General features: G+C 42.8%; 1 protein-coding gene across 1 annotated transcript in view; it reads left to right on the top strand.

The window, feature by feature from the left end:
* The first annotated feature begins 532 nt into the window (after positions 1–532).
* Positions 533–18,147, top strand: part of Cyp4c3 (Cytochrome P450 4c3) — a 314,949-nt gene continuing 297,334 nt past the window's right edge. Inside the window, exon 1 of the mRNA XM_068229046.1 lies at positions 533–677. Within this exon, the coding sequence (XP_068085147.1) occupies positions 533–677 (145 nt within the window). The remainder of the gene's footprint in view (positions 678–18,147) is intronic.

The raw sequence follows: 18,147 nt of genomic DNA on the forward strand, positions 1-18,147 counted from the left end.
CACTGCCAGAGATTGAAGAGCCAGGCTCAGAGGCTCAGGCGGTTAAGGCGCTGGCCTTCTGACCCCAACGTGGCAAGTTCGATCCTGGCTCAGTCCGGTGGTATTTGAAGGTGCTCACCTACGTCAGCCTCGTGTCGGTAGATTTACGGCACGTAAAAGAACTCCTGCGGGACTGAATTCCGGCACCTCGGCTTCTCCGAAAACCGAAAAAGTAGTTAGGGGGGCGTAAAGCCGATAACATTATTAGAGGTTGAAGAACGGCAGAATGGCTCGTATGGTACATCTAGCCCATCTCCACTGGTGGCGTTCCTCACAAGAAGAATATGATAACACGAGCTAACTTACTTTTCTTTCCTTGTCCTATAATTTCTTGTCTTTCTTTTTCCCACGTCATTGTTAGTTACTTTGTTATGAACATTGACACAGGGTAAGTGATGTCTTGTGTCCTGTCCCTTTGTAAACTACGAGCTACTCAGGGGACTTTCACTTCCCCACAAGAGAAAGTCCAGACCATGCAGTCCTCACTATCAGTATGTTGCTAGCTGTGGTTGTGTTGGTAGCGGTCGTCCTCGCCATCGCGGTACGAGGGAGGCGCGCCCGGCTTGTGGACCAGATCCCGGGACCTCCCGCTCTGCCCATCATCGGGAACACCTTACAGTTGAACGTGGAGCGAGACGGTAAGAACTTCTTATTAATCTCTAGTTCACATGCCCAGTCGAAACCAACAGAGTTTCTGAGCACGGTTCAATCTACCGAGCTCGATAGCTGCAGTCGTTTAAGTGCGGCCAGTATCCAGTATTCGGGAGATAGTTGGTTCGAACCCCACTGTCGGCAGCCCTGAAAGTGGTTTTCCGTGGTTTTCCATTTTCACACCGGGCAAATGCTGGGGCTGTACCTTAATTAAGGCCACGGTCGCTTCCTTCCCACTCCTAGCCCTTTCCTGTCCCATCGTCGCCATAAGACCTATCTGTGTCGGTGCGACGTAAAGCAACTAGCAAAAAAAAAACTGGTTCAATCTTTCAGCAATCCGGCTCCCCCGGGACCGGGGTTAGGTAATGGAAAAGCAGCATTATTGGCATTTATGTGCTGCAGCTTCTGGTTTTATAGAAACAACTAGCTGCTGTACCCGTGCTTCGCTACGGAATTCTCAGAAGCACTGTCTGTGGTTTTTTTCCAACTTAAGTGTCCGACTCGTTGGCTGAATGGTCAGCGTACTGGCTTTCGGTTCAGAGAGTCCCGGGTTCGATTCCCGGCCGGGTCGAGGATTTTAACCTTAATTGGTAAATTCCAGTGGCACGGGGGCTGGGTGTATGTGTCGTCTTCATCATCATTTCATCCTCATCATGACGCGCAGGTCGCCTAGGGGAGTCAAATAGAAAGACCTGCACCTGGCGAGCCGAACCCGTCCTGGGATATCCCGGCACTAAAAGCCGTACGACATTTCATTTTTTCCAACTTCAGTCAACATAGGACATTACAACGATGTTAGTAGGAATGTAGCGATTAAAAGCAATGTTATCATACAAAATACTCGATCAAATGAAAAACCGCACTGTTTTTTTCATTTTTAACGAACAGTCCAAAGTTCCAGTGCTGGAATGACCAGGCTGCAGACAGCCGCGAACAATCCTCTGCCATTATTCCATTAAATGTGCACACTGCTCATTAATCAGTGCCTCAGAGTAGGAATTGAATAGCTGCAATGCTATGATGAACCAGTATATTACGTCCCAGTAGGTAGGTAAGGGTTATTTTGCCCGAAGGCAGGTTCGAACCTCCGCATAGGTGTTCCTGAGCCGGAGTTTACGTGCGGTAGGGTGGCCAGTTCCTTTCCGCTCCTACATTCCCTTACCCCGCACCAACAGCGCGTGGCAACCCATCCAACTCCTGACCACGCCCAATGTTGCTTAACTTCGGTGATCTCACGGGATCCGGTGTTTCAACACGGATACGGCCGTTGGCACGTCCCAGTAGTATCAGAAAATTTATGAACCGGAGGAACGGCATGCTAAAGAAGAGAGAGATCTAACTCACCAGCTACTTCCCGCCAATATTCAGGCAGGCTGTTATACTCGGTACGCAGCAGTAATCCCATCTATTGGAGATGAGTGGCAGCAGAAGACACAAAGGACATCACAACACACAATGGTCTATGTAATGTTATTGTTGATCAATTTTATGTGCTTTCTATAGTGTAGGCCTTCACACTTAGTTTTCTCTCGACTCTGTGACATTAGGGCACCTTATAAATTTGTTTCTTTTTTTTTGCTAGGAGCTTTACGTCGCGCCGACACAGATAGGTCTTATGTCGACGATGGGATAGGAAAGGCCTAGGAGTTGGAAGGAAGTGGCCGTGGCCTCAATTAAGGTACAGCCCCAGCATTTGCCTGGTGTGAAAATGGGAAACCACGGAAAACCATTTTCAGGGCTGCCGATAGTGGGATTCGAACCTACTATCTCCCGGATGCAAGCTCACAGCCGCGCGCCTGTAGACTGTAGTTCCTCATTCTCCGACTTTACATAGCGATTTTCATAAAAATCTGTTTACCCATTTTCTTGTGACTCGGCGCTGATATGGACTTTTGGCAACAAAAATCCAAATTCATGAATATCTCTGTTATAGGCGGTACGGTAAAAATGTATAAGACATAAATGATCGGAAATTTAATTCTATGTAACTTTAGTTACGTAGTAGTCTATTTAGTGATAGGGCCACTATAACAAATATTTGAGAATTTAAGGCCTTCCCCTAAATGTATGAATCTAAACCCCAGTATTTATCCTCAAAGTTTAATTTACTCTCCTCCTCTCATGAACACAACACACGATCGACTACTACACTCTCAATTCCTGTGCATCGCTCATCTTCATATAACCGCTCATTTCAAGTGTCTGGTGCAAGGCTATGGAATTCCCTTCCAGTCAGTGTTAGGAATTGCACCTCTTTAGCTTCTTTCATGTGGTCTTGCCGAGATTACCTATTAAAAATATAACCAGCTTGTGTGAATGCCAGTGTGAATGGAAGAATGAATGAGGTTAGGATTTATATTTTATTTTCTTATTTCATTATCCTGTTTTATGAAGTTTATTTTAGATATTACAGTATGTGGTTAAGTGTAAGAGAGGGCCGTGAGCCTTAGCTTCGCCACAAAAGAAGGCATGAAATAAATAAATAAATAAATAAATAAATAAATAAATAAATAAATAAATAAACTAACATTTTCGTCAGCGTGAATAAAATTATTTGTGGCCTAGATTGTAACGACTTATTCCCCGACTTTACATATCGATTTTCATGAAATTCTCTTCAGCCGTTTTCTCGTGATGCGCGTATAGACAGACAGACAGATAGACAGACAGACAGACATTATGGAAAATGAAAAAAGTGCGTTTCCTCGTTACTGTGGACACGACCGATACAGAAATAATTCTTTTAAAATTGTGAGCAAAACTCTTATAGATATAGGCCTACGGTACACATTCCTGAAGAAACTGCACAACTCTCTCACGTGTTCTGTATAGAGTTTTTACAGAAGCCTCGATTTTCGCCTGGCTATTTTTAATATCGCAGTCTGTTGCACATTCGACACTATACTGGTTTGCTAAGTCATTCTTTTTCTTAAGGATGGCACAGTTTTTAACTAACGATAATGTTAATGGATATGGTTTTGGTCTATCCACAATTAGCGTCATCCCATTTCCCGCTACCATTTGTAACCATGACAACGAGTGTTCGTCTATGTAGCCTATGTTAGTAGAGTCATATTCTCACAGGGCACTTTCTCCCTGTAACTAAGAGCTTGAGGAAAATCGCATATCAAGTGAACTCGGTCCTGTGAGTGGGTCATCTATTTATGTACGTTAATCTTAGATAGCTGCTGACCAGAAATTAGCAACTTTCAGAGAGTCCGGTGTTGCATTCACAATAGTAATCTAATTATTATTAACCAGCCTTGTGGTGCATAGATAGCAAGCCTGTCTCTTATTCCAAGGTCCTGGGTTCGTTTTCCGGCCTGTTCACTGGAGTGGGTAGGCCGTGGATAGTACGGACATGATTTCCACGTTTCTTGGAATTTCTTTGCTCACTGTCGGAAGCAGAACATAATATGTCTGACGAAGGCCAATGCGATTTGGCTGAAAACTCGGCTTCATTAAATAAATATAGTGGCTTTAATCCAGTTTGCCGGCCCCGTGGTGTAAGGGTAGCGTGCCTGCTCTCGCCCGGAGGCCCCGGGTTCGATTCCCGGCCAGGCCAGGGATTTTTCTCTCGACCTGAGGGCTGGTTCGAGATCTACTCAGCCTGCGTGATTAGAATTGAGGAACTATCTGACTGTGAGATGGCGGCCCCGGTATCGAAAGCCCAGAATAATGGCCGAGAGGATTCGTCGTGCTGACCACACGACCCCTCGTAATCTGCAGGCCTTCGGGCTGAGCAGCGGTCGCTGGGCAGGCCAAAGCCCTTTCAAGGGCGTTAAGTGCCGTGGGGTTTGGTTTGGTTTAATCCAGTTTTCATCTATTTATTTACATTAATACTATGAGCCACGAAAACCTACGTTCATTACTTAGCTATGTAAGATTGTCCATCCTCCATGTTTGTCGTCCTTAATAATAATAAACAATAATAATGTTATTTGTTTTACGTCCCACTAACTACCCTTTTACGGTTTTTGGAGACGCCGAGGTGCCGGAATTTAGTCCCGCAGGAGTTCTTTTACGTGCCAGTATATCTACCGACACGAGGCTGACGTATTTGAGCACCTTCAAATACCACCGGACTGAGCCAGGATCGAACCTGCCAAGTTGGGGCCAGAAGACCAGCGCCTTAACCGTCTGAGCCACTCAGCCCGGCGTTTGTCGTCCTTGTGAGATTCCTTCTGTCCGGGTGCGACACCTCTGTAGGCAGGCCTCATACGAAGGAGTCAACATCCCAACGCAGCATCATCTTCTTCAAGCTCTGTGCTTGATACAGGGTCATCTAAACTGCCCAGATCCGCCACCTTGGGTTTCTCCCTTTCTTTCTTTCTTTCTTTCTTTCTTTCTTTCTTTCTTTCTTTCTTTCTTTCTTTCTTCCTTTCTTTTATTTTTTATTTTTATATTTTGTTGTTAAAAATATGTATATACAGTGGAACCTCGATATCTCGAATCATCTCGGGAGCTAAATTTTATTTTGAGTTATCGACATTCCGAGATATAGAGAATATCGTTTTTGAGCATATATAGCACATAATTGAATCATATGAGTATTAGGGGGTTGATTAATAATAATGTTATTTGTTTTACGTCCCACTAACTACTTTTTAAGGTCTTCGGAAACGCCGAGGTGCCGGAATTTAGTCCCGCAGAAGTTCTTTTACGTGCCAGTAAATCTACCGACACGGGGCTGTCGTATTTGAGCACCTTCAAATACCACCGGACTGAGCCAGGATCGAACCTGTCAAGTTGGGGTTAGAAGGCCAGCGCCTTAACCGTCTGAGCCACTCAGCCCGGCAGGGGGTTGATTAGGATATGAGATTTCTAAATTGTCCTCATCTTATATTGAATACACTGTTGTAACAGTATCTAAAAATATAACAACAAACTTATTTTACAGCATCACTTTAATTATAACCTTTGTTAGAGTAACTTTTTAGAAGACAGGATACAGTACATACAGTAGTGAAACGAGAAACATACCTCGGTAAACACCTTTGGAAGAAAATCCGTTAGTCTCTTCTGTTTGTTAGTGTTCATCTTTTCTCCCTTCACGTTGATACTTTTCGTGAATACCACGCAGCCGAGATTCATAAATGGAGCTTGTCATCCGCGATTAATTCATACCCGAGAAATAGCGAGGCTTCGCCAATTTTCCGACCATTAAAGGTTTTAGTTTTTCGGTTCTTGTCATATTAGCTCCCAGTATCACTGTAACCCTTCCCGTACTTGTTAATTGCTCCTCACAAACCACAAATGCCGTATTGCACAGTTAATGTTGCACAAAATTCGAGTTACAGTGCTTCAAGGAAAGAAATGATTCCTTCGAGAAATTCGTGTAACCGAATTTCGGGTAACAGAGAAATAAATATACATGAAGAATAGGGCAAACGGCCGGGAAATTTAAGTTACTTCGAGATGCTGAAAATTCAAGTAATTGAGTTCGACTGTAATGGTTTAAAATTTGTCTTTTATATGTATCCGATATGCCTCTGCTGGCGAGATGTAGTGTTTACAGTGCACTATGTCTTCTGGTATGGGCTATATCAATTTTGTTACTTTCATTGACCTGTCTCAGTCTCATCCTTGGCTTTGACAATATGAAAGTGACTGAGGTATGAGTGATGCTAGTAATACCATTGCTTATGCAGTCAGTCCCTGTTATGAATGGTGTGAAAATATCGCTCATAGGGTCGGTTGGTGCATGCATTCAGTGGGCTTGGCAGGCTGACATGTAATAGCAACGGCTGGCTCGGTGAGGAAAGCAACGGGAAACTACCTCATTCCTCATTTCCCTAGTACGCCTTTTCAGTGACGCCTAGGCTATTTATGACAGCTGTTGGCGGAGCTGCAGAGGATCAAAACAGCCTTCGGGCTGAAAACCCAACATACATACATGTATCCGATGTCTTTCATTTTCTCACAATTCATGAGCTTTACCATTCTTTTATGGACACGCTCATTTTTCTTTCGATCTATCAGAAATCTTTATCTCCCCTGTGGGTTGAGTATCCGCTGCATGTCGTAAGATGACGCTAAGAGGGCAACAACCAAATCATATGAATTCGCTCCCTCGTCTTGTAACTCCAAAAACTTATTAAAGATTCCGTGCTTTTCCGTGTAGTGGAGATATTGTACGAGTACGAAACTATGCATCTCTGCAAGAAACACAGCCCCGTGACATACAGCACGTTCCGTAACGATAATCCAAGTGAATGGCAACAATAAAGTCCGCCCTACAATAGTCGCAATTGCAACCCGGATGTTTCAATAAATGAAAATGAAAGTCCACAGCCTGTTTCCAGTCATTCGACCGAGTCAGGAATGGCATGAATGAAGCCCCCATCTAGCGGCGAGGATAGGGAATGTGTCGAAGCCTGTCGCACTCCTCTGGGGCAATGATTAATGAGTGAAAGATGACAACGAAAACCGGAGTACCCGGAGAAAAACCTCTCCCGACTCCGCTTTGTCCAGCACAAATCTCACATAGAGTGAGCGGGATTTGAACCACGAAACCCAGCGGTGAGCGGCCGGCGCACTGCCGCCTGAGCCACGGAGGATCCTCTTGTAATGATCTGTCTGTTAGGTCATCAGCCCCGAGGCTGGTTGGATCCTCAAATAGCACCACCAAAGGTTATGCGGTTATAAGGAAACCCAAAAATCCAATGGCAGCACCAAAATGAGGCGTACTAGGCAAAATGAGGAGTGAGGTAGTTTGCCATTGCTTTCCTCACTGGGTTAGAAAGTACTATTGCAGCACGACTGACCCTATGAGCAGCACCCTTCATAACACTCAGATGCACTAGTCATGCTCCGAATGTCATTACTCATCACTACCCATACCCCAGCAACTTCCATATTGTCACAGCCATGGATGTTGACTGGGACTTCGGTGGAAGCTACACTTTACTCTGGCCTGTGCCAAGAGATGGATGCAAAAGTACTGTATCCAACAAGAAATGACAGCAGGCAGCTATGCCTTAATTCGTCAATAACACTGGGACTGATTCATAGTCCAGTATCCAACATCATATTTAAAATGATACTATAAACGAAGTAGACTATTATTTCACTAATGGGCACACGCGCCACACATTCATGGCGCTTCTTTTCGCTACAAAATAAACTGCCGGGCTGAGGGCTCGGACTTTTGAGGCGCTGGCCTTCTGACACTAACTTGGCACGTGAAAAAAAATATGCCGGATTGTTGGAAGTGTCGGATTATGGAGATTATACTGTAATTGTTTATCAGAGGTTGTGATCCATTGCTGCTAAGTACACACCTCAACTATATCTTTCCAATTTTCCTTTAATTTCTGACATGTATGTTGAATACTCAGCCCGAAGGCTGGTTCGATCCTCAATAGCTCGGTCAACTGTCATGGACCTAGGCGTCGCTGAAGAGGTGTACTAGGGAAATGAGGAATGAGGTAGTTTCCCGTTGCTTTCCTCACTGAGCCAGATATTGACATTACATATCAGTTTGCCAAGCTCAGTGAAATGCATACACTAACCAACCTCAGAGCGACATTATTACACAATTACACACTTCGAACAATAACTTACTAAATCACTGTAAACAGTATCGAAAACGAATGAGCTGTAATTTGTGTCCAAATCGGGACTCGAATCCCTGGCTCTCCAGATGAGTACATCCCAGACACGTAGCCTATAAAATGGGCCGATGACCTTCGATGTTAGGCCCCTTAAAAGAACAAGGATCTAGCCTATAAAAACATATCATATCATGGTCATTTCATTCAAGTGATCCGGATCGTCACTTATTCGTCCAACTTAAACAAAAAAGATATCAAAAAGATATATTGAAGCATGCTGTCTAAAGAAATTGCTTTAAATTCGCCGTATTCCCGAAGCAGTATCACCCAATTCTGGCATTTGGGGTTGTAAACATACTTTCTTTCTTGTTACTTATTGCCATACTAATGAAAATCAGTTTTCAGATATTTTCAGGACGTAAATATGCACGTGTCTACCACTGTAGTGTAGTTGTTAGTGTGATTAGCTGCCACCCCCGGAGGCGTGGGTTCGACTCCCGGCTCTGCCACGAAATTTAAAACGTTGTACGAGGACTGGAACGGGGCTCACTCAGCCTCTGGAGGTCAACTGAGTAGAGGGAGTTCGATTCCCATCTCAGCCATCCTCGAAGTGGTTTTCTGTGGTTTCCCACTTCTCCAGACAATGCCGGCATGGTACCTAACTTAAGGCCACGGCCGCTTCCTTTCCTTTTCCTTATATATCCCTTCCAATATTCCCATCGCACACAATACCCCTGTTCAGCATAGCAGGTGCCCCCCCCCACATGGGCGAGGCACTGGTCATCCACCCCAGTTGTATCCCACCAACCCAAAGTCTCACGCTTCGGGACACTGTCCTTGAGGCGGTAGAGGTGGGATCCCTAGCTGAGTCCGAGGGAAAAATCGGCCCTGAAGGGTAAATGCATTGAGAAAGAAAGAAATATGCATGTCGTGAGACTGGACTGACATAAATAATAATCAAGTAACGAAGAGAATGTCATAATTTTACTAGTTGACAAATCTTCCCACTCATCACCATGTTCCTAGCGTTATTTTCTCACAGTAATAAGGTACGCTTGTCGGCACACAAGTCTCCAAGATATCTTCTCGTGTGGCGTTCACATATTTATACAGTACCATGTCCTCCCAGAATGGCGTCGAGCCCCAGTTATTATCTCCTGAGCACTCGAAGGATCATCTCTCCCTTGTCCACTGCGACCTGCAAAAGTGCATGACACTTTCTCTAGCCGCTGTTTATAGTCGGTCGCTCCCCCGTAGCATGTGCGCCTTAAGTGGTTTCCCTTGCGCCGCTCGGAACATTTCCTGTCAGGTCATGTGCTGCACGGTACTAAGAACTGCTGACCCCTTCTAACCTGCTCTGAAGCCGAGGAAGTTTATACTGTTGTCCGGAAGAAGAGCTGAAGACAACTGTACTCCTGCCCCGAAACACGGCCGCTGTAAAACAGCGCACTCCTATCAAGACTAGGGTACGCTTCGACATTTTTAATTCAGACCAGCTCTCTACAACTTTGTCTCTACCCACTACCTAAACAAGCCTAAATCTATCTACGTATATACACATACTGTAATCGTCTTATGATCCACACTTTTTTAATAATATTAACCTGATACTTAGTTGTTACACCGGTCAGGAGTTCAGTTTAATTTTTAAGTGTTTATCTGTTAGCATGAGCCTCGGTAGTTCGGGGCAGGTTTTTCTCCGGGTACTCCGATTTTTCCTGTCACCTTTCATTCCAGCAACACTCTCCAATATCATTTCATCTGTCAGTCATTAATCATTGCCCCAGAGGAGAGCGACAGGCTTTAGCAGCCGGCACAATTCCTATCCTCGCCGCTAGATGGGGGCTTCCATCCCTGACCTAGTCGAATGACTAGAAACAGGTTGCAGATTTTCATTCATCTGTTAACATCACTGGAGAATGGATAGGTGGATTTTCATGAAACTTGCTATTTACCGTTCAAAATAAAGGCGAATAGGATCTTAGATATAACTTTACAAAGGTGAAAAATGAGAGTATCCTCCTAATTCAATACATAAATATTCCGTGATTAGACGAAGTAAACAAATTCAGACATGTTTCGGCTCGTTTGAGCCATCTTCACTGAAAAATGAGGGGAGTTTGAAATAATTTACATAATATAAGTTGAAAAAATGCTAAAAAACATAATTAAGGAGCAAATGAAAAAACAAACAAAAGAGAGCCTAGACGGAAACAAAATTAACACAAATATACAATATTTACACCAATATGCGGAGCAAAAAACAACTCACTGCGACAAAATTCAGTGAAAAGGTGTTAATTTAAAATAATAATTGAAACTAAAAACTGTGTTAACCTAAGAAAACAAAGGAATGAAAAAACAAATGATGCAGATGGAAATGAACAATAGTAGCACATGGTGAGGTTGTGGACCTCATAGTTTATATCGCGGCCCTTCCGACCCTTTATAATAAGGCAAGACACCAGCCAATATTATGAAACAATAATCAAGAAAGGGACCGCTAGACTGAGAAGACATTGAGAATGCTGCTGTTTCTAAAGCTCTAAATTTCATTGGTGTTTTTTTCCTTGTTACAGGCTTTTCGCCTGCACGTTATACCAGGCTTGGTTTCTCAAAAATGTTTGCTCCCGCGCCCCTCCTGACCAATTTAATGTGATGGGTTTCTACAAGGATGATTTTCGACAGTGATTTCAACCTGTTTTGTTATTGTTACTAAACAATATTTTGTAAACTATGAGGTCCACAACCTCACCATGTGCTACTATTGTTCATTTCCATCTGCATCATTTGTTTTTTCATTCCTTTGTTTTCTTAGGTTAACACAGTTTTTAGTTTCAATTATTATTTTCAATTAACACCTTTTTTTCACTGAATTTCGTCGCAGTGAGTTGTTTTTTGCTCCGCATATTGATGTAAATATTGTATATTTGTGCTAATTTTGTTTCCGTCTAGGCTATCTTTTGTTTGTTTTTTCATTTGCTCCTTCATTATGTTTTTTAGCATTTTTTCAACTTATATTATGTAAATTATTTCAAACTCCCCTCATTTTTCAGTGAAGATGGCTCAAACGAGCCGAAACATGTCTGAATTTGTTTACTCCGTCTAATCACGGAATATTTATGTATTGAAATGAAATGAAATGACGTATGGCTTTTAGTGCCGGGATATCCCAGGACGGGTTCGGCTCGCCAGGTGCAGGTCTTTCTATTTATTTATGTATTGAATTAGGAGGATACTCTCATTTTTCATCTTTGTAAACTGAAAACCGTCAATACGGAATGATTCTAATATCTTGTAATCTTAGATATAATTCATTCGAAATAATTCCGCAAGAGTTGGCTTCAGAGGGGGTCTTAAAAATGAAAATTAAAATTAATTTAGAATAGTATTTACCATAGAGTTAGTAAATTATACACTAGAGGTAGCATTGGCGCCACCGTCTACGAGAGAATCACTGTAGCGAGCGGAGCATGTTGAAATCGCAGTTGTTTGGCAAAAAGCTCACTCTGTTGTACACATCAATGTAAATTGGGGACTTTTAAAACTGTATGGATATAGATACGCCGGCCCCGTGGTGTAGGGGTAGCGTGCCTGCCTCTCACCCGGAGGCCCCGGGTTCGATTCCCGGCCAGGTCAGGGATTTTTACCTGGACCTGAGGGCTGGTTCGAGGTCCACTCAGCCTACGTGATTAGAAATGAGGAGCTATCTGACGGTGAGATAGCGGCCCCGGTCTAGAAAACCAAGAATAACGGCCGAGAGGATTCGTCGTGCTGACCCCACGACACCTCGTAATCTGCAGGCCTTCGGGCTGAGCAGCGGTCGCTTGGTAGGCCATGGCCCTTCAAGGGCTGTAGTGCCATGGGGTTTGGTTTGGTTTGGATATAGATACGTTTTAAATTTCTTACATATAAACATTCTCAGATACTACAGTATACTTGCGATGCTTCTCTTCAGAAAAAAAAAAATTAGCCCTAAAAACGTAAATACAGGAGAAATGCGTGATAAAAGAGGACAGTGTTCAGTTGCAGTTAAGTAATATAAAATAAATTTGCTGTTCATATCAAGTCTTCTAACAACATACGTTTAGAAAGAGAGAACGTATATTTCGCTATCTTTTGTGTAAATGGCCAGGAATTTGGTATAATTCTGTCCATTGACCGAATATGTCCTCTCTCGTACGAAGCGGATGAGAAAGCTTTTAAGCCCAAAAGCGCTGGCGAGATTTTGGGGTAAAGTAGACAAAATATTGTCATCGCCGGTTTAGACGCTGACTTTCTGAGCCCAGGTTGGCAGGTTCGAGCCTAACTCAGTACGGTTATACTCGAAGATGTCCGACTCGTTGGCTGAATAGTCAGCCTACTGGCCTTCGGTTCAGAGGGTCCCGGGTTCGATTCCCGGCCGGGTCGGGGATTTTAACCTTAATTGGTGAATTCCAGTGGCCCGGGGGCTGGGTGTTTGTGCTGTCACCAACATCCCTCCAACTCACACACCACACATAACACTATCCTCCACCACAATAACACGCAGTTACCTACAAATGGCAGACGCCGCCCACCTTCATCGCAGGGTCTGCCTTACAAGGGCTGCACTCGGCTAGAAATAGCCACACGAAATTATTATACTCGAAGATGCTCAAATATGTCAGCCTCTTGTAGATAAATTTACCGGTACATGAAAAAACTCCCGTAGGAAAAAATTCCGACACCTCAGCGTCTCTGGAAACCGCGTAAGTAGTTAGTGGGACCTAAATCCATTATTATTATTATTATTATTATTATTATTATTATTATTATTATTATTATTATTATTATTATTATTATTATCGATGTTTTCTAAATGCGATTACAAGTGGAAATATGACACTCGCTTGTGGTTTCAGCCTATTATGGAGTTTTAATTTAGTTTTTCCTGAAAAGTATGATTTGCTTTAAGATTTTAAGTTGTAAAATGATTTCTGTTAATGGAAAGGGAAAGTGGTACATTATGTGATTGAAGAAAACTGAAAAAAATACAATAATTTTTACAATTTGCTTTACATCGCACCGACACAGATGGACCTTATGGCGACGATGGGATAGGAAAGGACTAGGAGTGGGAAGGAAGAGCAAATGGGCTTAAATGAGGTACATCCCCAGCATTTGCCTGATGTGAAAATGGGAAACCACCGAAAACCATCCTCAGTGCTGCCTACAGCGGGGTTTTAACCCACTATTTCCCGAAAGCAAGCTTACAGCTGCGTGGCCCTAACCGCACTGCCAACTCGCTCGGTCAATAATTTACATATTATGGTTGTATATAGTCCTATATGCCATTTAAGGGAATAATATTCACGAAAGTCAAGGACTCAGTTGTTCACACGGTGTTGCACATTTAGGCTCTAAATTTTAAAGTCTGGTAAGGTATGAATGGGGACTGCTACACGTACTGTACGAAGGGAAAGCAACAAGCTTTTAATACTATAAATACACACAGAACTGAAAGACGGAGCACAATTCCAGGCTATCACGCACAACTTTTCTGATTTTCTTTTTTTGCACCAATTTGCTTTACGTCGCCCCAACACACATAGGTCTTACGGCGACTATGGGACAGGAAAGGGTTAGGAGTGGGAAGGAAACGACCGTGGTCTTAATTAAGATGGAAAAATTGGAAACCATCTTCAGGGCTGCCGACAGTGGGGTTAAAACATACTATCTCCTGAATGCAAGCTGACAGCTATATGACCTAAAGCCTGCAGCCACTCGCTCGGTATCATGATGATAATGATGATGCTTGTTGTTTTAAGGGGCCTAACATCGAAGGTCATCGGCCCCTCTCGGTAACATGCACATGATTTTCCTGCATATTCGCTTTCAAAGGCATGGCCATTCAGTGAAAGGAAAATGTCATCCCTTACATTTCCTAAAACTGTAATTACAGTCTTCAAGGAAAGATCCAAAGAATCTCATTCACGCCGACAGGGGAATCAGTCGCGAAGTCAGCCCAAGTAGGCCAATTCACATGACAATGAATGTCACGCAAAGTACTATTTTTATACGCACGGAAATGAATTTTAAGGAAACATACCTGTGAAATGATACGCCACTGCCCTTTATGAACCTCTCGATGCAGCCATAAGCTGCACAGGAGACTGGCATTTTCCTTCAGAGAAGTATAATACTTCAATTTATCGGGACGCTCCAGTAGTGAGAGTGACAAACAATCTAGCTTTTTCCAAACAGCGCGCTCGTTCAACTTCGCGCGCGACTGCAGCGCTCATGCTACCTCTAGTGTATAATAATATATTTTGTTGCAGCCAATGGCCAAAAGATATTTACATTAATACACAGCATTAGTCATCTCTGCAGAAGGCTATCATCGATTCGCGCCGACAAATCATGGCATGATAACGTTCACATCTCTTACCACAACATTCACATACACAGTCCGTGTCTGGTTGATGGAATTTCTTTGTTTTACACAGCTTATAATGAAATCCGTGTATTGCAAAGCGTGTGATCAAGTGTCTGAGCTCATGTCCTCCTGCTTGCCAGTCTTTGTAAATCATTGCGGCCGTCGAGTAAAATTCGCTCCATATGTCTCTCTTCTTTGCTCTTAATTTCTCTATGAACTGCAGATATGTTGGTGTAGTTGGTAGCGGTAGGTGACAACGGAGATCCTCTACGTAGAAAGGTTCGCGAGTTAACTCATATACAAGCCTTGAAGGCGTATACTTCGAGACACATAGTGCCTTTTTCAGAAACGTAGCTTTCACTTTTTCTAGTTGTTCGAACTGTTTCATTTTTAGATGCGGCCATACAATTTCTAATTCATAGGTGATCACTGGTGACACTTTGAGGTCAAATAATTTCAGGGCTGTTTTGATGGACAACGTATTCAAATTCTGTATGTCGTTGATGGCTCTGATTGCTGCATTTGTCCTGTCTTTGATGCGGGTAGAGAAAACATTACCTCTAGTTTGTAGTGTGACTCCAAATACTTGAAGTTCGATACATTCTTTAGAGGTCTCCCGTGTATATGAAACTCTGATGCTTTACCTCCTTTCCTAAATGTCATTGATACTGTCTTTTCCTCATTTAACTGAAGTTTATTCTCTTCTGTCCACTTCACCAACGCGTCAAGTGACTCTTGCAGTTTCTCGCTGGACCTCGAGGCAATCACGATATCGTCTGCATACATTATGCTTGTTTCTTCAGGGATTACTTCTATAATGTCCGCCGTAGCAATTATACATAGTACTGGGCTTAGTGGATCCCCTGGTAATACACCAGTGGTTTTTTGAATTGGGTTGGACTTCACTATTCCGTCACTAATTTCTATGCAGTTAGAGGCCAGTATGTTCTGAATTAGGCGTTTGAGACTTGCATTACTTCTCATTAATCTGTCTAGTTTCTCCATTATGATTTTTCGGCTGTATAATATACTAACTCTATGGTATTTACAAACTATTTTCTGTAACTTTTATCGGTAAAATGAAAAATAAAGGGAATTTCAGTATCAGCCGTTTAAAAGCCCAAGTCTATGGAGTGTTGCTATGGAAATCATCATGGCAATTTTTAAAGGCTTTACAATTCTGCCCCTAGTCTACTTCTTTAAAATATTATTCTGATCCTTAGTGTTTATTTAAGGAAGAAAATATAAAATGAAGAGCGACAATAATACAACAAAGATGAAACTGCGAAGGACCACAGAGAGCCACGAAGCGAGTAGCCATCGCCACGACAAGACAACCGCAAGTCCATATAACGGTGCACAGACAAGACGCCTACACATATTAACAAACAGAGCGACCGAGTTACGTACGCGGTTCGAGGCGTGTTGACTTAGCTCGCATTTTTGGGAGATAGTGGATTCGAATCCCACTGTCTGCAGCCCTGAAAATGGTTTTCCGTACTTTTCCATTTTTACGCCAGGCAAATGCTGGGGCTATACCTCTATTAAGGCGGTAGTCGCTTCCCTCACAGACTAGTCCTGTCCTGTCCCATCGTCACCATTAAACTTGTCTAAATCAGTGTGATGTATAACAATTAGAAAAAGGTCACTGTGTTCTCAGCTACACACCAGAGAAACATCAACTCCTGGTGTGTTTTTAGGCTTAGAAGACGAAATAACGTTATCTTCCTTCCGCAGTGTTCAGAATGTTAATAACGTTTTACCATTAAAATTATCGCTATTGCTTTGCTTACAGCCTCTCTTTATGGGTCTAATATGTCCAACAACATATCTTTCCGTCCACCAAGATGGCGTCCTTTTTGCATCCATATGACGTACACTGGTTGCCTAGTTACGGTGTCGGTCTTTTGTCAAAACAAAACTGTGGACGTTAATTTCAGATAGACTTATCATCATCGGTGACCATTTCCAGTTGCCTGGGTGCGGTGTACGAGCCTCCTCCATCTTTGTCTGTCCATGAACCACTGTTCTCTCATAATCTTCTCCAAACTTTGTCCTTTCTCCTCGACATCTTTCTTTACCAGATGAGGATGATTACCTCGTTGTACTTCCTCTTAAAACAAAAATCACCACCACTCTTTACCAGATCTGTCCATTTCCTCTGGCTGTGCCCACTGGTCTTTTTCCTTTTACTTTTCTTTCAATATTCTCTTCTTGCAGTCCTGCTTCCTCTCATGCTTCTTACATGGCCAAACCACTTCAGCCTTGCTTTCTGAATCCTCTGTAGTAGGGAGTCTCCTATTCCCACCTCCTCTCGGACTTTGTCATTCCTGGTCTTCTGTATTATGGTGCGTAGGAGCTTCATTTCTGCAGCGTGGAGTTTTTGAGTTGTCTTGTCTCGTTAACGTGGTAGCTTCCAAGCTATACGTGAGGATGGGTGTATAATATGATTTATATAATGTCATATTTGCTTTCATTGGTACTTGTTTATCCCACAGCAGTTGTCTTATTTGGTGGTAACATTGAATTGCCTTGCTAATTCATCTGTCCACCTCATACTTTGCAAGGTTGTCTTTTGATACTATACTACCCAAGTACTTAAACGTTGGGACACTGTCCAGTTTGGTGTCATTTATTCTGATTTGTTGTTTGCCATCTCCCCTCTGTAACTTCGTCACCACATTCTTAGCCTTGTTTTTAGATAAATCATACCACTTATTGACTCCATTTCTGCAGCTATTTCTCTACATCATTTTCGGTTTCAGCCCAAATCACCACGTCGCTTGCAAAGATGAAAGCTGCAAATCCTGTTGCTCCTTCCTTTTTAGAGCCTTCATTATGGCATCCATCACAGTGATAAATAAGAGTGGTGACAAAGCACTGCCTGCTGTACTCCTCTCTTCGTTTCAAACCATTTACACAACCCGCAACCCACTTGCACACAACTTCTGGTTTTATCATACAACATCTTCACTTTTGCAATAAGACTGTCACGAACTCCCAGCTCTTTTAGGCATTTCCAGATATGTTCCCTTGGTACGCTATCATAAGCCTTTTCGATGTCTACGAATAGTAGAAAAAGTGTTTCCCTTTTACCCCCAGTGCTTTTCCATCAACATCCTAACAGCAAATATAAGGCTTGTAGCAGTTCTTCCAGACCTAAAACCATATTGTTCCTCTTCCAATAAATATTCTACAATTCCTCTTTTTTAATGCTATTTGTTCTGGGCGTCGACCTATGAAGATCGTTTGCCCCTACTTGCACCACATGTGAGGAACCTGCGTGTATTATGTAGCTGGCGGAAGTATAAAGTGTTGAATGTGAGGAAAGGAACGTTAAGGACGTCACAAACACCCAGTCCCCAGGCCACGGACAATTCCTCTTAATCTATTCTGTATGATTTCTCCAGCAATTTTAGACCATGAGAGAGCAGCGTAATTCCACGGTAGTTGATGTATTTCGTCTACTCCCCTTCTTGAAAAGAGGTACGATTATACCCTTCT

This window comes from Anabrus simplex, chromosome 8 (genome assembly GCF_040414725.1).
Source record: "Anabrus simplex isolate iqAnaSimp1 chromosome 8, ASM4041472v1, whole genome shotgun sequence".
NCBI lineage: Eukaryota > Metazoa > Arthropoda > Insecta > Orthoptera > Tettigoniidae > Anabrus > Anabrus simplex.